The sequence below is a fragment of the Arvicola amphibius genome, chromosome 4 (genome assembly GCF_903992535.2).
Source record: "Arvicola amphibius chromosome 4, mArvAmp1.2, whole genome shotgun sequence".
Lineage (NCBI taxonomy): Eukaryota > Metazoa > Chordata > Mammalia > Rodentia > Cricetidae > Arvicola > Arvicola amphibius.
The window spans coordinates 112531398-112553303 of NC_052050.1; the positions used below are offsets into that span (position 1 = coordinate 112531398).

General features: G+C 35.6%; 1 protein-coding gene across 1 annotated transcript in view; it reads left to right on the forward strand.

The window, feature by feature from the left end:
- The window catches only part of Tll1 (tolloid like 1), a 174534-nt gene extending 163434 nt beyond the window's left edge, over positions 1-11100 (forward strand). The window contains 3 exon segments of the mRNA XM_038327756.1: positions 5275-5488; positions 9603-9853; positions 10966-11100. Coding sequence (XP_038183684.1) covers positions 5275-5488; positions 9603-9853; positions 10966-11100 — 600 coding nt within the window.
- The last annotated feature ends 10806 nt before the right edge of the window (positions 11101-21906 follow it).

The following is a 21906-nucleotide window of genomic DNA, read 5'->3' on the forward strand; positions in this document are numbered from 1 at the left end:
TGCACTTACTGTCATGCTCCTGTCCAAGGTGCTGATTGGCAGAATGCGTCTTTGAACCCCTTGGTGATTGGTAGAGAGCTACACAGATAGTGGTATTGGGAATTTAGTTTATTTCTGATTGCATTCATGTGTAGAAATCAAATTTCTTTTAAAATTTTATTTCTGATAGTGTAACCTTTGTCTTTGAGCTGACTTGTTTTATGCAGTGCACAGACTACACATAGCTTCACTTTTGAAAAATATTTGTTGAACATAGAGTTCTAGGTCAACTGTATTTCCTTTCTGTACCTTTTCAATATTGTCTCCATTGCTTTTTATAGAGTTTGAAGTTTCTTACCATTTCATTGAAGATTTTGTCTTTATTCTTTTATACAGAGTAGTTCTTTTTGTAGTCAGCCTCAAAATGTTCTCCTTTAAATAAAGAATTTGAAAATGATATGCCTAAGTTTACTTGCATACATTTAATAGTCTTATTTTGTGATCCACACTTTCCCATAAACTTCTTTGAATTTCCTTCACCTGTATTGTGGCATCTGCCATTCAATTAAAATATTTCTTCACTTAACTCTTTTGTAATGCCATGTTCCTTTATCTGGGATTGAAATGATATAATTTATATTACTCCACAGCTCTTAGATGCTTTTAATGTTTGTCAATTGCATTTTGGCTTGATTAATATTTTTCCTTTCCTGAAAAAAAATATATAAAATATATATTTTACAATATATTCTGATTATTGTTTTCCCTCTCCCCACTCCTCCCAGATCTTCTCAACTTCTCTTCTAATCCAAATCCAGTCCTTCTTTCTCTTTCTCAGTAGAAAACAAATAGGCATCTAAAAATAATAATAAAATAAAATATGATAAATCAAAAACAAATAAAGTAGAATAGGAAGAAACAAGCGGAAGAAATGGAGCCAAAGAAAAATCACTAGAAACACATATGGGAGTCGAGACACACATTCCCACACATGAAATCCTATAAAAACACAGAACCAGAAATCACAATGTGTATACAACAGACATGTAAAGTTTAAAAATGCATTGACAAAGTATTATGGGACACAGAACCTCCAAAAATGCCACTTAATTCAGTTCAGTATTGACAATCATGACTGGGCTGGGCGTGGGCCATTCCCTTAAGAGTAGTTTGTATACCCAGTGAGACTCCACTGGAGAAAACCCAATTTTCCTTTGTGAACAGTTGTTAACTGGAGATAGCCTCTGGGTTAGGGATTGGGGGCATGTATCCACACTCATTCCTAGGGCTGGGACCCTGTGTATGCTGCTGTAGTGTCTATGTTCACAGGTGCAATGGTCCTGTTTAGAAGGCCTTGTTTGCTTGGCATCCTCCATCCCTTCTAGCTCTTGCAATCTTTCTGCCTCCTCTTTCTCATTATTCTCTCAGCCCCAAGTGGGGAAGATTTTTTTCATGAAGACATGTTATTGAGGCCTGAGAGTTCTACAAAGTTCTCTCAGTTTCTGCACAGTCTCTAGCTGTGGATCTCTGTATTTGTTCCCATCTACAAAAATAGAAGCATCTCTAATAGTGGCTGAGCAAGACACTGACCTAAGAGTATAGTGTGAATGACTTCCATTGAATTAGCTTCACTTTTAATGATTGCTTCTTCATTTCTTTTGTGTTTATTGAAAAAAAATTGTTAAGCATTATTTGTTTTACTATTTTGTATAGTATTCATATTTAACTCTTGGTTATAGTTTACATCTCTGTTAGTCTGTTGGATTTCCATAATAAAATATCATAGACTGGATAACTTATCAAAAATTAATGTAATTTCTCCATAGTTATGAATATTTAACGTCTAAGGTCAAATTGGCTGTATGATTGGGCTTACTATGTGTTTTTCTGGTTGACCTTTCTTCTTGTCTTTTAAATGCCTACCTTTTGGATGTATTTTCACACGGTTTTGTTGTTGTTATTGGTGTATGTGTGTGTGCATGTGTGTATGTATGTAATAAACTTGATGTGTTTTTGTGTGTATGTGCTTGTTCATGTTTAGAAGTGCATTTGTGAATGTTTCACACAGTCCATGTGTGAAGATCAGAGCACCAACTTTGGGTATCATCCCTTGTCTTTCTGTTTTCTTTAAGACAGGCTGTTTTAGCTGCTGTGTATGCTGAGCTAAATGGAAAGCAAGGTGTAGGAGAGCATCCTGCTTATGCCTCCCATATCCCCAGGAAGATAATGTGTGCATTACTTCACCTGGCTTTTAGGTGCATTCTAATTATTAACACTCAAGCCATCAACCCATGCCATAGGTTCTTTCCCGTGAGCCATCAGCTCAGCTCCTATCACTTCTTCTATCAAGTTAGGAGAAACTGTAGATTCTCTTCACTGTCTTCCAAGGATGTCTGCTCAATGCCAGTAGAGCTTTACTCTTTTAAATACATTTTGCATGCATCATCTTCCTAAATGCCTCATCTTCACAACTAGTTAAAAATTTAGTCAATCCCAGAAAGGTGAACTTAAAAAAAAATGCCCTTTCTATAAATGGCCAAACTGGATTAATTCCAGAGAAAATGTGACTTACCACAGAATTTTCATACTATATTTTGTTCAAGAACTATATTTTAGTTCTAGGTTATTCCATTGAATCAATTTTGTTTTGATTCATTGTGTGTGTGTGTGTGTGTGTGTGTGTGTGTGTGTGTGTGTGTGTGTGTGAGAGAGAGTGACTATGTCTAGAATGAGATATGGGCTTGTTTTTTATTTCTATACATGTATCTGGTCATTTTAGCATCATTTATCTAAGAATCCAAATTCCTTATTATGTGTTAAGGACATTATAATAAAAAATAAATTGGGCCAGGTGGTTGGGAAGCACACCTTTAATGCCAGCACTCAGGAGGCAAAGGCAGGCTGATCTCTGAATTCACAACCTGAAATCAAGAAAATGTCCTACAAGCTTGCCTACAGTCAAGTCTCATACAGACTGTTTCTCAATTAAGAGTCCTTCTTCCCAAACCAGGTCAGTCTATGTCAAGTGAACACAAAAGTAACCACCCCAACCTAGTAGAAATGGTTGTCAGACACCAATTTCCCTAAATACTGTTTTATTCTCTTACAGTAACATCGTTCTTGTAATTCAGAGGTAAATTTAGTTTCCCGGTTAATAAAGAATCTGGCTACAGTTGAGCCATTTGTTCTTTTAGTGGTTTCTTACCAGTTCTGCACTGAAACTAAGAACATGGAAGTATGCCCAATTGTAACAGGCTGATTGAATACTGTCTCATGAGAGGCATGAAATCAGAAAGGTTGATAGCTGCATCGACAAAAACTTTCACAGTGAGATTGTCTGTAAACATGAGAAGGTGGCTAAATGAAGGAATTGGCAGGTGTAATCAAGCATCCAGACACCAACTGAGCCTCTTCTGCCTCCCAAGCACTGGGTCTACTTTATTGTACTCTAGCCCTAGAAAATGCTAAATTCACTTCATAGCACATCCTCATTTGCTGACTGACTGCTTACATCTTGCACTCCAGTATAAAAATAATTTCCACTACTGACTCCTCATTCACTGAGCTTTCCCACATAGTACCGATTTCCAGTGAGATTCTCTGTATTGTAGTTGATTTTATTTTATTTTTTTTTTGTATTTTTTGTAGCTTTTGGTTGCATGAAGTGAACACTGCTCTCAACTCATAGTGATCATAACAAACAATCTCATCCATATTTTTATTAATCTTTCAACAGGGTGCAATGGAATAACTTGTAGAGAGAGTGTCCCTCTTCTCTTCTCTTCTCTTCTCTTCTCTTCTCTTCTCTTCTCTTCTCTTCTCTTCTCTTCTCTTCTCTTCTCTTTCTCTTATTGATCGTTTTAGTATCTCTATTTCTTCCTCTTGTATTTGTAAATGGAGGTTTCTTTGTTCTGTCCCATCCCATAGACATTTTTAAATAATCTTTCAGAGGCTTAATATTAATTACAGAATGCTTAGCAGAACAGCTCAGGCTTATTATTAACTAGCTCTTACCTATAAATTAACCCATATTTAATTAGTCTATGTTTTGCCATGCATCTCATGGCTTTACCTGTGCTCAATACATCTTGTTCCTCTGGCAACTGGCTGACAGCTCCTTGACTCTGCCCTTCTCTTTATCTCTGTTTGTTTTTCCCCTAGCTGTATTATGCCTGGTTATTGATCAATTCAATTTTTATTGTCAACCAGTGAGAGCAACATATATTCAAAGCATATGGAAGGGTTGTCCCACAACATACTTCCTGCTTAGTATAATTGCTTCTTTCATGTTTTCTATTCCAAAGTCAGAAAATGGAATCTAGTTTAGTGTGGAATATTTAAGCTATGTCACACAATATCAGAAAGAAAAAAAACACACCCTTTCTCATATGTAGAATCTAGCCAATAATATATGTAAATAAGTATATATGACGGTCAAGTACAACACTAAGAAAAAGAAAAAATATGAAGTGATGCAGGACTAAATGCAGGCAAGGGTCACAGGTTATGAAAGAGGATGTAAAGCTAATGGTTTTTTCTAGTTCTAATTCTGCCTTAGTTTCTGGTTTTGGTGGTGGATAAGTGTATTAAAAAGCTCCAATACTAAAAATATAAGATTTATTGTGAAGTTCCACAGCTTCCTTTCTGAATGCCTAGTCTGGTTATTTTTGGAATATGATGTTTTTATTTGTTTGCAAGTTTATTTTATAAATTCATAAAATTAAAAATAGTTAACAGTATTTGAATATGCTGCTAGCCTGCTTAGTCATTTCATATCATGTGGGTCAGCCTTCCATACCTTGATGAGCTCTAAATGAGAACGGTTATTTTGGTCCATAATTACAGGGGTGAGTCCATGAGGTGTGACAGAGAAATTCATGATAGGAGTTCAAGATTCAAGGGATTCATTGGACAAACACTGCACAGCTCATGGTCACATGAGAGGAGGGGCTGAAGGAATTAGCATGTCCATAATGACGTAAAGACCTTCGGTTGAGTCATTTCTTCCAGGATCCCCATCACAGACCAATTTTGTGTCTCTGGGATAAAATCTGTGACATACTGCCTTTGTAGGATACCTGAGCTCTGCCCAGCATAACAGTTACATGGACATCTTGTGTTTACCCTTATGCTTTTACTGGAGGCATATACTATGTGACATCCATTTTCAATGATGTGCTCTCTGGATTAATCCCCGTGTTTGCCATGGACAGGTTTTATTGAAAGGTGATTTGTCCTCTAGAGAAGTTTCTGAATGATGCATTGCTAGTGAAAAGTTTTCTTCTTCTTAAACAGGCCTTCAGTGAGTTTGAGGTGGAGCAGCATCAAGAATGTGCGTATGATCACTTGGAAGTTTTTGATGGAGACACAGAGAAGTCGCCAATCCTTGGTCGACTATGTGGCAGCAAGATACCAGATCCCCTCACAGCTACTGGGAATCAAATGTTTCTTCGGTTTATTTCTGATGCCTCTGTTCAAAGAAAAGGATTTCAAGCCACCCATTCGACAGGTCAGCTATTTACCTTTGTGCTTTTCTTCTTAGGAAACACTTATTTAAATTTAATTTTTAAATTTGCCTGTGAACAAATGGTTTTTAGCACACACACACACACACACACACACACACAAACACACACACACACCACTATTTTTCTCTCTTCTATTACTCTTTTGTGTTGGGTATGTGCATGGACATGAATAGAATTACATGAAGTCATAAGTGTAGCTGGCCTTCCAGCTTCATTTCTGTTGCTGTGACTTTGACAAAAAAAAAAAAAAAAAAAAAAAAAAAAAAAAAAAAAAAAAAAAAAAAAAAAAAAAAAGTGACTTTGGGGAGACAGAACTTTGACCTGCAATTCCACATACTTCTCATTACTGAGAAGTCAAGGCAGGAGCGCAAAATTGCTAGCTACATTCCCACTTGAGAACAGAGAGAAGAAACACATGCATACTTATTCCTGCCCAGCCTCCTCTCTACAGTGAGTCAGGCCAGGATCCCCTATCTAGAAAATGGTGTAACCACAGTGGATTGGGTTGCCCAATATCCTTTAACAGACAAACCAAGGGGTCAACTTGACCTAGGCAATCCCTTGCTGAGACTTCCTTCCAGGTGATTCTATTTTGTCTCAGGTTGCTAATTAAAAGTAAAATGTCACAACTGGTAAAATCCTATTGAAATGTGTCATATGGAATATCTGGGAAACTATTCAATATCTCCGTTGATACCTTTGCAGGAGTTGAAGATTCATAGAAGAAATTTAAATCAACAAACACTAATAAAATTATTATACTAAATTTCAGTTTGATTTATTAACAGTATAAAATGAGGAAGTAGAAGCACCTCTAAATTGCTGTGTAATTAATTTTGTGACTGATTTTAGCAACTTCACTGGCATGTCACCTTTAAAAGTTAGGAAGCTAAATCTTGATATTAAAAATGTTTATTTCATCCACGAAGCTGTTCTTTTAGCTAGATTTTGCCTTAGTAAATGTCTTGTTAAGGACTTCTAAATTTATTTATTTTTAACGGATTGTCATTTCCCTTTAACTTGTTATTTGGTGTGCAATATGATTCTTTTCCCTAATCCTTATTTTTTACTGTTTAAGGAAAATTTTTCTTTAGACAAGTGTAAATATGTAAAGTTAAAATAAATAATATGAAATTATTCATAGCCTGTGGTCAATTTAAATATGTGTTCCATAACATAATCTAAGTAATATTACCTTTTTCCTTTTAGAGTTTGTGAAAAAAGTTAATCATAGTTATTTGTAAAATCACTGAGCTTATACTGGCACCTTGTGGCCATTCTGGGAACTGAAGGTTTGAGACTATAGTGCAACGTAAGAGTAATGCAATTGCACATTCACTCATGAAATAATTTTAAAGCAGAATTTGTCATGTTTTCTTGGTAACTGCTTTGGTTTCATTTAATTTTCCTTTATCAATATATGTGTCTTAGCTTATTCATTTTACAATATTTTTCACGATGTTTTTATTTTACTTCATAATTGATTTACTCTTTAATCTGTGAGAAAAGGAATTTTAAGATAGAGGTATGCTATACACTATTAACTATTTGACTCTTAATACTACTATTTAATTATTCCTCACACAGTTATTAATACTAAGGCTTTAGGAAAACAGACTATGGACATTTCCTATTAATTTTCTATACATTTGTGTGTATGTGTTGTGTATCTTGAGGTTATTGACAGCTGTAAACCCCCTAGTATAATTTGTGACTTTTACCCGTGTACTCTATTTCTTATCATATATTTAATAATATACATTGGATCTCTCAAACTACCTTAGGTCAGCAGTATTGTCTTCATTGTGCAGAAGAAACTGGATTTGTAGATGACTGATTTACCACAGAAGTTTTTAACACATTTTCTAGCCATGGGTTTACTCCCATTTTGACCATCTCCAAAGCTAATACATTCCTCTCTAGAGGGTTTTATCAATTTAAATCTCTAGAACTGAGACAGAAATGAATGCAAACTGTCATCACTACTTGAAGCAGTAGGTAAAGATTGAATACTGGGTTTTAATTACATAAATGTAATGGAAGGCTTATTTTATTCCCTCTTTTCAGTCCTTTTATTCACTAGTGGTATTCACAGCATACCGAGGGGAATCCCACATCAGTTTTTGTTATTACAAAGTGATGCTATCCATTTAGATGTAGACTTCATTGATAATATAACTTCATTTTCACCTGACATTTGGTTCAAGCTTAATTTGTTTTAATTGAGTAATGAAAAGTAACAAAATTACACAACAAAATGTGTCTTTTATCAGATGGTTTATCTCAAAAAATAAACAAATGAAGAAAGAAAGATGGATGGATGCAATATGTTATTGTGCCCTTCCATAGAAAGTTATTTACCTGGAGGTAAACTGAATTAGAATGTACCACCAAAAGCATGTGCTGGGCGAATTGTAGGATATCTTCTGCAACGTAATGGTTATCAGGAAACAACCAAATATGTTTTTGCAAATGGAAATGAAACCTTCCTTGCAATATCTTATCCCGTGTCTCTTACTCAGCCACATTTTCAGTTTCCCAGAAGTACAGATAAAGTGTCAGGGTGCTATGAACACTGTTAAGCATGCTGGCATGCTGAAGACGTTTTTAAAATTTATTTTGGGTTAATGCATTTTTAAAATTATTTAAATTGTTGATAAATTGCTTGTTGACAATAATTTGACTATATGAATTGTCTTTTCCGGGAAATTATCAAATATTAGGATGACTAGAGTTTGAATAACGAGGAAAATTAAAAAGCAATGAATTGCCCTCATGATATATCTTATTTTATGATGATGAATTTCTCTTTGAGCATATAAATTTCATACCACTGGTGTACATAATATCCAATGTTATTTTAAAACTCTTACCTGGTAGACACTGCTTCCTCTATGGGCTTAAAGATTAAAACATTGTTTTTGTATTTATTAGTATAAGCAGAGACTTATGAGCACCAAGAAATGACTAAATCTGGTGAACAAGAATAAATCCTTTTTTTAAGTATTCTAGACGGTTCTCAAACCTCACATTGTATCACTTGCAGTAAAACAGGAATTGACAACTTTGTTATGATTAGCTTCATAAGCCTTCAAGTGTCTTTCCACATTTTGTCCTAATATTTTACTCTTAACACTTTCCAATCTGAGACTGACAGAGGAGTGCCTCTGAAGCAGACCTTCCACATAAACACCCTCCTTAAATCTGCCGCCCATAATCCAGTTCTTCCTGACCCATAGAGTCCTTGTAGTTAAAGCGCTGACACGTTTTAAAGCTTAGAAGCGATGTCAACCTGTCAACCTATCAGTTACATTGAACTTTGAGCATAGGTATTTATTAAATCATAAATCTCAGCCCACTGGTTCACATAATTATACTTTGAAATCAACTATATTTTTACAATTCATTTATTCTCATTTATATATATATATATATATATATATATGTATGTATGTATGTATATAAAACTATTTGGCCTGTATGCATGTATGTGTACCACATGCATGTCTGGTGCCTGTTCAAGGTAGAACAGGGTAACAGATGCCCTAGAACTAGAGTTACAGAAGATTGTGAGCTACCTTGTGGGTGCTTGAAATTGAATCCAGATTATCTAGAAGAGCAGTCAGTAGTCTTAACTACTGAATCATTTATAGCCCTAAACCAGATGTATTTTCACATGGTATTTTACTTAGTTTTCTTAGTTCTGAGAGTTGTCACAGATGCTGGGAAAACTCTCAGGGGTTGACAAACTTACTTTCCCCCAACATTACTGCAGCTCATTCCATATCACTATGTTTACAGATACATTTGTTGGCACCATTTAGGTCTCCTGATGTTTCTATTTAATATCTGTTATATCAATTTAGGGGCCCTGACCACAATGAATTTCTAAACAGTTTCTGGATCACCTCTTTCTTTAAATTAGACAAAAATAAAAGACTTTGCTATCACAGCTCTATTTCCTTGATGCATTTTCCATGGGTAACAATCACATCCCAAATGCTGCATCTGGAAACAGGAGTCAGAGATTGGTTCCACCCCACTTGGAAGTTCACAAAGCTTATTCATTTCCTTTTCTTTTCTTTTTTTGGACAGAGTGTGGTGGTCGACTGAAGGCAGAGCGCAAACCCAGAGACTTGTATTCCCATGCTCAGTTTGGGGATAATAACTACCCAGGACAAGTTGACTGTGAATGGTTGTTAGTTTCAGAACGAGGCTCTCGACTTGAGCTGTCCTTCCAGATGTTTGAAGTAGAAGAAGAAGCTGACTGTGGCTATGACTATGTTGAAATCTTTGATGGTCTCAATTCAAAAGCTGTGGGTCTTGGTAGATTCTGTGGATCTGGGGTAAGTTCATCACCAACAGAATTCCATAGTCAATTTCTGGTAAGTTAGTGGCTTGTGCATATAATATTTACAAATTGGAAACATTCTTGAAATAATTATTCATGTTGTATTATTATCAAAGTCTTGACAAAAATAAACATGACTCTTCTTTCTTCCTGTTTCTCCACTGCTATTAAGTTTTCATTATAATTCACAAGAGTAGATGAACTTAGTTGTTCTAGTTTCTTGTCCCTTTCCATATTCTAACTTTTCATTGTGCAATAAATATTTAAATGCTTAATAATCTAAAGACAACATATCTTAATACACAGCCTTGCCCATGTTGTTTTTTCCTATATTAAATCATAAGAGAAAGGAAAAAACTCCATATTGCTTCAGATCTCATTCTCTTCTTTAGAAATCCTTCTGGTCAGAGCACCAGGGTCAGCTATTCATGCTGGCCCAGCCATGCTGAAAGCTGCTCCACTCTTCGGCATGCACAGATGGAGTTCAGAGACAAATAGTGGGGAGGTCACATGAGACAATGGAATGAGAAACACTTATGGTTTTCTTTATTTTCCCCAGGACTCACTGCACTCAAATCAAAGCTCTTCTGAATGTGTATTTTGCATGAAATGATAATAGAGACAACTTTCTGGGTGTCAACACCTCTCTATGAATTAAATAATAATAATATCAAATTGTACCCAAAAACACTTGAAACAAAAATATTCTTTAGAATTATTTTGATCATTTAAAGAGGGAGAAGGGAAATATTTAGATTCTATAATTGGCTCAGTTCATATAAGCACTTAAGAAATAAATATCTCTTTACTGTTTTGTAACCTCTGTTGTTTACAATATAAATCAAAGGATCATGAATTAAAGTTTTTTTTTCTTTAAAGAGACCAGGTTTTAGTGGAAATTCTGGAATTTAGAAATGAACTAAAATGCCCTTTATGAGATTTTCAGTATTGCATTTCTTTCCTAAATGCCATGTGAAAAGAAATTTAGCATAACTTCTTTCCTAGTTTCTTGCTTGGACTGAATTATTAGCGCATGTGCATAACATTGATGAAATAATGGCTTAGTCTATCATTCATTGGTTTCTGTTTCATTTGCTTTCTTTCCAGCCACCAGAAGAAATCTACTCAATTGGAGGTGCAGTATTAATTCATTTTCACACAGATGACACTATCAACAAGAAAGGATTTTATATAAGATACAAAAGTATAAGGTACCCAGAGACTATGCATGTCGAGAACTAATGTGGACCCTCTCTCAGAACAAAAAGGAATGTGTATAAGGAAAGAAGACATTTTTAAAATTGACAATATTAGTACAAATGTTTTATATAATGAGTTTGAACAAAAGAGAACCGCAAGACTAGAGTTTCATTCTCTGGAATGAAAGCGAACTTTCCAGAAAACCAGGAGGTTTGAAAGTCATGCCTGGTGATTTATAAAGGTTGCGGAAGGCTATCACGTGCTTCAAGGAAGATTAACAGTTTGAAATATATGCCTCACACTTTGGACAGTTTACTTCAGGGGCTATGATTCTCTGGAGTGGTTTCTTGACTACTTTTTCAAGATCTGAGGACATACAATGATCAAACAGATAGTAACTTGGAAACCTACTTCTTGGGTATTAGCAGGTTTGCTTAGACATTGTTGGTCAGTCCCAGTGTAAACCAAATCCATGTAAGGTGATATGGAATAGCGGTCTTTGGAAGGTGGTTTTTCCTTTAAATGTAGGTGTGTGTGTGTGTGTGTGTGTGTGTGTTTGTGTTTGAAAACTGGAATATTTCATCATTATTTTCAAATGTGGGCCAGCTTAACCTCTTCATAAGAATGATTTTATGACCACTTCGTTGAATCTATGTCATGGGAAGTCTGTAGTGTTTGTAATGCAGTTAATCTCTTGATATCATATTCATTACTGAATCACATTCAGTTCACTAGTAAATTCATTTCTCGTTGGGGAAGTACTGAATAGTCATACCAAATCCAAGAAACCCACCATGTCTTATGAACCTTTAAGAAAAACTCCTACGAGGTGTGTGCAGCCATCTTCCAAATGACTGCCTGTATGGATCTTACTCCAGTTACTACTACTGCTGCTATGATCTTTCTTTTATTGTTTATGTGTTGATGTATTATTGTTATGGTTATTGTTCTTGATGTTATTACTGTATTTAAAAACGATCAGATGAAGTGGAAGCAGAGTTTGAGAGACATGTAATCTCTCTTCCTTTTTGTTCTCTTCTTGAGATTCAGTTTAAAAAATACAATATTGGGTGGAAAACAATTTGTTTCTGAAATGTTTCCTATGGTGCTATTCCATAAACATTAAAACAGCAACAACATGTTTCTGAGCTTTGAGCCAAATACCTGTATACTATGAATGCCTCCCTGTATGCAGCTGGAAAAGAAAATTACAGAACTTTTAAAACATATTAAGAGTGTTTCATGGCGAGGACAAAGTTTGTCCTGAGGAACAACTACTTCCAATGCCTTAGAATTCTTGCTCATAATCCATCAAATCAGCTTAAAGGCACACCTCTTGAAATGTTGGCCATCATAGCATACGTTAATCACCAACTCCAAAAACAATCCATTTCCATAACAATGACGTTGGATTCATATAGATACATTTACGTGTGTACATCCTAACCTGTTTTGTTGGAGAAAATGTAATTTTAGGATAAAAATTTTGCTTTATTGCCCTGTGTGTTTTTTATATTAATATATGTATATGTGAAACTTTGAGTGAGTATATCTGTTAGAAGGTGAAGAGCTATGGGTGGTTGAGAAGTTTAATTCTGTGTGCCAAGCTGTGCTAGAACCATGTTTGAAGTAGCACCCTATAAAGTTTCATGGACATCTAATGGAGAGCTCTAATCACCATCAAAGAATGGTTCCTTCTCTTAGATGATCTATTTTGAATTTTTTTATGTTGCTGTGCAAAGGAGCATTTTTTTTTCTAAATTGTCCACAAACTCTCATTGTCTGGGAAATAACAGGGGGCCATATTTTGTTATTTTTACAAAATTAAACTCTGCATCTAGATATAACACTTTATTTCTTTTCCCTTGAACAATCTTTTTCTACTTATGTCTTGCAAAATGTAAATACAGTTTTTGAACCAACATTTGGATCTCATTGAATGTTGCCTTTAGAATATGTATATGTTGCCTGGAATGTGGATGAGCCTCTCAGTGGAGATGATTTGCTCTGAAAACATCTTCCATATTTTATCACTCATCCTCACCTAGCTGAGATATGCCCACAATGTGGAAGAGGAGAGAAAAAGGCACTCACCCAAAAGTGTTTTGCACCACTCAGGGCCCAGGGCCTTGTGGAGGTATGAACTAGCTCCTAAACTCCATGCATGCTACTCTTCAGTGACCGCTGAAATAGACCATGAGGTGCAGAAAATGAAAGCTAGCGATATGTTGCTTCCCAGGGTAATAGATGAAGGTAGATGTAGAAACTCAGTCTGTGAGCTATCAGAAGTCTGTGCCGACTCTACAACATGCAGAAGATTTGATCCCACTACACATGAACCGTAGGATTTTTAAATTATGAAGCATTTAAATTATGAATTATTCCGGTGTGAATTAGACAGTTTTTGGTTGGTGGTAACGTTTTCCTTTTGGCAACAGCATGAAGATTAGAATGTCAATTGCACATAGATGTCCTTACACAACAAAATTCTACTAAAAATTAAAATGACACTGTAGCTTGGTGTTAGTGAGCTTTTTATTAAAATGACTATATTAAATTATTTATGTGTCATGGTGGGGAAGATATAGCTATTTTAAGAAATAGCCCAGAAACAACAACTGATAACCTAATAAAAGTCACAATGAACTAAGCGTGACACAGCTAGGACATTGTAGAAAGTCTGATGTCATAGTTTAGATCATTGACATAGACATTAGCTTTATTGTAATCTTGTTTTGGAAATTAGACAGTATCAGATTACTTTTAAATTAAGTCAGTATTTGCCTTAAATGTGTTGTTAAATGAAACTAGAGACACCATCATTGTTGTTTTGCTCCTAAGTATTATTGTTGTAGCCTTTTATTAAATTAATTTTGTAAATTATTTTATACCTCTACAATATGTTTGTTGTGCTTTATATTTTACAAGTTTCTGAATACCGTATGATTGTCACTGCACACAGAAGAAAACTACCTTTTGTAAAGATTATTTTATTATGTTTATTACAAAAAGAAACCCAATAATGACTTCAACTAGTTTTACAAAACATTTTAAAAGAAATAAATGAGGGCTGATCAGATCACTCAGCAGGATGCTTTGCTGGACCCAAAGCTGAGCATGTAAGTTGGCTTCTGAGGACTACATGGACGGAGAGAAGTGAGGCCTGAAGATTTCCTCTAAACTCCATGCATCCACTTCAGCATGGGTTTACCCATATGTGCACTCAAACATTCACAAATGTGCATGCTCACAATGCATGCATGGACACATGCAAATAAATATTTATAAAATGTTTAAAGCAATAAGTAGAGAGGAACCAGAAATTCCATACCCATACCTCTTCTGGTTGACTTTGTGCTATCCTGCACTAATTTTTTTTATGTAATATGCTGTTAAATTCAAGTTTTGTTCACTTTTGTTCTTAGAATAAGAACTTGTTCTATTTTAGTGGTTGTTTTAATTGTAGGGTATTTTACAGTAAGCTTCAAATGTCAATTTTCTGCTATATAGAAACATCAGTAGTATCTAATAATTTTTCAAGATGTTGAAGTTTACTTTTGAAAGCTCTGTTTTATTTTTTATTTATTAGAACTACATCTATGTATTACATTAAAATAACTTATACCCAAAGCAATTATGAAAAGAATTGGAAGCTTTAATGATGATAACTTGAATTTTTGAAAACCTTTGATTCTGCTTTTGAAAGAACATGGAAAAATGAAAACAGGAAAATTTATTTCCTCCTAAATATTTACAAATTAAATTGTGGAAATGCCTTCTATTTTATCAGAACAAATATATAACATAAATTTAATCACAAAGACAAGAGCTCTGCTAAAGTACCAATGAGGCTTCTTAATGTTTCAAGGCACAGATATCACAAAAATATTAACCTCTAGTTTTTGATTATCATTAATATATAATTTAGAAACATTGTCATTAGCATAAAAACGATAGAAAGGCCAGCTCTAATACAATGTGAAGTATTATAGTTTCTAAGAGTCCACTTCAGTCAAGTGTTTTCACTGCCTACTTTCAACCTTTTCATTTTCCTCCTGTATACTGATCATGAATCCATGCACATCATGTCCCAGTCAGGATATCCTGGTTTAGGGACTAGTGCAGGAAATTCAAAGAAATCTCAGGGCTCTGAGTATAATTTACTAAATATAACTTCTCCTCCTTCAATAATTCAAGTAGAAATGAAAATAACAGAATAAATACTGACCTGCAACTTTAAAACACTTGTGGAAATATGCTTTAATTTAAAATAAATTGAACCTAAAAGAATCCATAAAGAGACCCCAAAAGAAAGATTTGGCTATGTCATCCTCACAGTGGGTCTTGTGGTACTAGGTTGAAGTTAGTGGTGGAATTATTTGGGTTATGTGTCATTTTTATACAAATATAAGTCGTGACTCTTCCAGTCTAACCTCACTTTCTTCTGTCTGCTTATAATATCCATACAGCCGGAAGATTCATTTGTTTTAACATTCCAAAATTTCAGTCTACGCTCATCTTAAATAAAAATGACAACTAATCATCCTATACTGACATCCCCTAGTGTAAACAAACTTTCACCATTCAGTGTATTTTATAAACATATTTGAAAAACCAATGATGGTGATTTGATTGAATAACACTAAAGAATGATTCTCTTAATCATTAGTTTCATAACTAATCTAAGAGTGGATCTGTTCAAAGCATTACTAGAATTGTTTTGGCTTAGCAATTTTAGAAAATTAAAGAACATTTTCAATAAAATGAGAAAGTGAACATATATTCCTTCATAGTATTTTTATGTTAGAATTTGTTCCTAACAAAATCACATGCCAGCACTAATGAAATGAATCTTGTGGCTTAAGGGGTTTATTCGAAGAATTTTCTTCAATTTTATCTAAGGAGGATGATTGCTTTTGAAACAAGTGAGGTAAAAGAATCATACATAATATATCTCTTATCTGTAAAAAAATCTCCACAAATGAATGAATGGGTATTTCTTAGAGACCTATGCTAAACATTAAGTACTTTTCAGGCAAGTTTTTTAAGGATTCTAATAAATTTACCAAATATGTTTTTGCATTGTTTATTTATTACCTGTTTTTATTTCCTGAGATTAAATAATCATCCATAATAAGTCATGTTTTCTCCCGAACAAAAGACATATATGTGCATCACATATTTGGTTGATCATATATTTTTTATTTATTTATTCAGTCTGAAAATATTTGCTTAATACTTGCTACTGTGCCAAGCATTAAATAGACTGCTTCCACTTAAGGTAAAATAAGTCACAATTTCTCCTCTGGTGGAAATATAAATTTTAGAGAGACGTGCATTTGTTTTGTTAAAAAGTAAGCCCCCAAAGTGAAAAATTATAAAAAAATAATATGTATGTTCCATAGTATCATTTTGGTGACATTTCCAAATTAATGTAGTCCCTATTTTGAGAACAGTATTAACATATATATTCTTTCCTTAGCCTGTAACATGAGGACCAGCTTGTCAGGGTTTCTATCCAGCCCAGTTCCCATAGCCAGTAGGCCCCAAAGAAAATCACACAGAGAGTCTACATTAGGTTATACGCTGATTGGCCCATTAGCTCTGGCTTCATATTAGCTCTTATAACCTATATTAACCCATTATTCTTATCTATGTTAGCCACATGGCTCGGTAGTTTTTTCAGCATTGCAGGTCACATCCTGCTTCTTCGGTGATCTAGGCTAGACTGGGGAAAGATCTTCCTTCTTCCCAAATTCTCCTGTTCTTATTGTCCCACCTCTAATTCCTGTCTGGTTTTCCTGCCTATACTTCCTGCCTGGTTGCTGGCCAATCAGCATTTATTTAAAACATAATTGACAGAATACAACTGTCCTGTGCTACATCCCCCTCTTTTTTTTAACAAAAAAAAATCTATAGTCCATTTTTTGTGTGTGTGGGGGGGGGGAATGTGGGCATAGTATTCCAGGCTACTTCCAGCTGATTGGGGGTGCCGATAATCTATGGGGACCTAAAGACAATTTAGAGTTTTGATCAAGTCCTGACTGGAGTATCCTGTGAGGCTTGATCATCTCAGGCAGCATCTTGAATCTGATCTGGATGTAGAACTGAGACATCTGGGCCATCTCTACCTACTAGAGATTTCTCGGGTGGTCTTCCTTGATCAAACCTGATTTTTCTTAAGTCTGAATGAATCCACAGCCTCTCCTTTCCCATGGAAACAAAAGCAAAATCTCTTCTCCAAAGTAACATGCCTTTGACTCCAATTTTGAAGTCAAGGTATTTTCAAAATACCTATCTTGGATTAATTCAGCAGTATTCATAAGCAAATATCTTTTAGTAGCTGTTGCTCCTTCCTCAGAATTCAAACAACTCAAAGAGAGCATAATAACATATAGTATCAAGATTCTCTGTGTATTTTTCATCTTTACATGGCTTTATTTTAACCTCTATTTCTTTTATTTTTACTTTTAACTTCTGGCTTTTTGAGACGGGTTCTCTGTATATCTTTGTCCTGGAAATCCCTCTGTAGACTAGGCTGTCCTTGAACTCACAAAGATCCATTTGCCTCTGCCTCACAAGTGCTGAGATTAAAGGTTTCCACCACCACACCTTGAATTCACAGAGGTCTATCTGCCTCTGCCTCCCAAACTTTGGGATTAAAGGCATGTGCTACCACATCTTGAACTCACACAGGTTTGTCTGCCTCTGCCTCTCAGGTATTGGGATTGAAGGTGTGTACCACCACACCCAACTACTCTTTTTCTTTTTTATTTTAAGGACTTTAACCTTTAGCCTGCATATATTTTTAACACACTGTAAAACATTTAGAGGTTTTCTTCCTCTTTAGATCCCTCTTTACTAAATATCCCTCTCTTTTTTTTAGACCAAGTGAGTTTTTAATTTGCCAAGCACTATGGATAGGATTAAAACCATGGCATTGACAATTGGGTCCAGCCTATTCTTTAGCTTTATGAGATTCCAGCCTCCTGGTGGAAGTACCAGCCAGAGCCGTATACACTGCAACAACTGTACAGCATTTGAAGGTCTCTGCCAGCAAGAAAGCTGCAGCAGTGTGCTCAGAAACCACACTAAATGCTCTGTAGTGAGGACACCTGCCTGAAAGAGTGGGAGTTTGCCCTGGCAGGATGGCCCAGAAAGCCGGCATTTTAAAATGGCGCAGTTTTTTTCTGCTATGGCTGCAAACCAAAAAGCATGTGTTCAGGTTTTATCAACACTATTTAAGTGTTTCATGAGAGGACCTCTTAAGAGAGCTGCAAGGTTTTGCAGCTAATGCTGAGTGAAGAAGCCTTTCTTTAATGAGAGCACTTTCTTTCCTCTAACAAGCAGAGCAGACCCAAGAAATTTCTGCTACCAAGAAGTCATGCTTTGCTCTATTCTTTTCTGCCCAGAATTACTTCCCAAGCTCTGTCAGGCTATATGTGAATGCCTTTGTCCATATTGGGCACCATTCTGTAACATTAGGTTGGGTGCCATTCTGTAACATGGGGAAGTGGTGAGGGAGAATTGTCTGTATTCTGTCAATCATGTTTAAAATAAATGCTGATTGGCCAGGCAGGAAGTATAATGGGTTAACCAGACAGGAAGTAGAGGTGGGGTGATGAGAACAGGAGAATTCTGGGAAGCAGGAAGCCCATTCCTCCCAAGTCCTGAGTCCTGCCCAGACCACCAAAGAAGCAGGATGTGACCTTCCCAGCTGAAAAAGGTATCGAGCCATGTGGCTATGATAGATAAGGATAATGTGTTAATATAAGTTACAAGAGTTAACAAGAAGCCTGAGCTAATGGGTCAATGAGTTTATAATCTTTTGGAGACCTCTGTGTGATTTTCTTTGGGGGCTTACTGGCTGTGGGAACTGGGCAGGACATAAACCCTGACCAGAAGGCCCTCATGTTACATCATCCTTGATTTTACAACAAAGAATTTAAACAAATTCAATTGTTTTATAAAAATAGTTGTTTTCATTTTAGTTATTGTACTTTCAATCATCTAAATTGTTTATTCTCAAGTTGAATAATACATTACCTTTATAAATATAAAACAAAAGTAATGGTGTACTGGCTGTTGTTCCTGTAATGCATACATTGAGGTCCATAATTCAGGACCTGTGAGTAGCAGCCTGGGCTACATAGAAACACCCAGTCTCAGAAATAAATCAAGCACGATGTAATGCCAGCACCATTCATTAGGATCCATATTGAAACACCAGAAACCCATGATCATAATCAAATATCACTTAATGTGTCAAAACAAAGTTTTTCAATTGCAGGGCCTCCCTCATGGCCAAATCTATGCAATTTAAATACTTCACAAATAGCGTGACACCACGGAAATTCCTCCACAGTGAACAAAAATGAGTCTGCACTGGACACCTGCTAGAATGTGAGGGTATTCTTCCTTACTGATTGACAATACCACACCTCAGTGCAGCAATGCTCCTGTACTCTTGCCTGGGCTTGATGAAGCCAAGTAACTGTTTTCCTGGGATTTGTGAGGCAGTGAAGTCTGCAGGAACCTCAGACACACCAGAACCAGAAACGTCTTTCTCCAAAAGTATTCTCAAGGGTTCTGCATTAATGAAGCCCTTCATACAGCAAAGGGCTAACTTTGTTTCCACAGAAAGTAACAAAAATAATACTTGCAAGAGAAGAGACAACTGGTTTATATATATATATATATATATATATATATATATGTGTGTGTGTATATGTATATATATTATGTAAGAATATATGTGTATATTTTGTAAATCATTTTGTGACATTTCACTTTTAAAATTTTTAGTACAGAATTAAATATTAACGACACTAAAAACAACATGAGTATGGCATAAAATTTTCAAAACTAAAAATGCCCAGCTGGAAGGTACATTTACTTTCTCCTGTTTTCTACCTGTTTTGTTCATTTTATGATCAACTTTACATAATCTGGATTTATCTGAAAAGGAGGAACCTTGGCTGAGATAATATCCATATTAAATTGGCCTGTGGTCAAGCCCATTGGTGGCATTTTCTTGAGTGTAGGTTGATGTGGAAAGACTCACCCCACAGTAAGCAATGCCGTCTTTGGACAGGTGATCTTGTGTTGTGCAGGAAAGCAAACTGAGCAAATTGGAGGAACCCAACCAGGAAGCCCCATTTTTTTCTGAGCTCTGCTTCAGTTACTGCTTGGAGTTCTTTTCCTGACTTCTTTTTATCACAACTATAAGTGGCAATAAGCCCTTTCCTCCCTGAGTTGCTTTTGGTCATGTTTTTTTTATCACAACAGTTGAAACCAAAGTTAACACATAATCTTATGTTTTTCTACTTGAAATGTTCAGGGTGTTACTTAAAACATGCTTTGATGGATTAGTAAACAAGGGAGTGCATGCTGTATGTATCTGTGTGGGCTTGCAGTTTACATCCTGGGCCCCAGACTTGTGAGATGATTTTTTATAATTGTATAGATAGTGTCCTGATCTGATGTAGGTGGGTCTTCTATCTATCTGTTGCTTTCATTGCTTAATTAATAAAGAAAACTGCTTGGCCTGATAGGTCAGAACTTAGGTAGGCAGGGAAGACAGAACAGAATGCTGGGAGGAAGAAGGCAGTGAGACAGTTGCCATGAAGCCAGCCACCAGGTCAGACATGCTGAATCTTTCCCAGTAAGCCACCACCTTGTGGTGCTACACAGATTATTAGAAATGGGTTAAGCAAGATGTGAGAGTTAGCCAAAAAGAGGTTTGAGCTAATGGGCCAGGCAGTGTTTAAAAGAACAGTTTCCGTGTAATTATTTTGGGTAAAGCTAGCTAGCGGCCAGGAGCTGGGCAGCGGGAAGAGGCCTGTCGCTCCTTTTACAGTGTCCTGAAATATAAAGTAGGTATATGTTCCCAAGATCTCATGGTGTCTGTGATGAAGAGTTGTTCTAAAGGGATAGATCTACAGTTTATATATTGAATTTAAAAAGCAGGAATGGGATAGGGGTGGAAATAGGTGGAGATAGTACAGGAGTGACTATGTGAAAATACAATGTATGAAACTAACTCAAAGAATTAATACAAACATTTAACACAATTTGAAAACATAATCGTAAGTTTAGATTTTTGGTATTGTAACTCTTGATGTAATTATAAATGTCCAAAATAGCAAAATCAGTCAGTTATTTTTACATTAACTGACTGATTTTGTATTTTGATATAAGTTTGACAAAAATTTTGAATTTTTATTTTAGGTTATAATGCAGTCAGGTTCTGGAAAGTTGATAGGTTTCACCTAAAACAAACATTAATGTGAAATGACATCTTAAAACCCGAAAAACGGTTTTATCTTCAAAGTTCCTGAGACACATAGAAAAAAAACCTGCCAAATATGAGCCTAGAGTGGCTTTTCCTTTTTCTTTCCAAATGTGAAATTGATCTTAAAACAGGCAGAGAAATATGTGCAACTGGACCGGCTCATCTTTGCCAAGCTTTACTTGAGGTAGTGTGTTCAATCAGTAACGTATATCAATAATAACTTACATATGACAACTTAGGGAAACTAGAAATTTTGAAAGAAATCATTTTGAGTAAAGTATGATTAACTTGTAAACTGGAGGCTTTTATCAGGAGCTACTTACTGAGTACCAGCCTCAGCACCTTCTCAGGGGTCAGGACAGTGTTGTGAGAAGAGGCTGCTAGTTTATTTACCCACTGCCTGGCAGCTCAGACCCCAAATAACCACAATAAAACTTTATTATTTAAATCAATGTTTGACCTATTCACTCTATCTTCTTATTGGCTAACTCTTACATTTTAATTTAACCCATCTCCATTAATCTGTGCATCACCACGAGGTCATGGCCTATCAG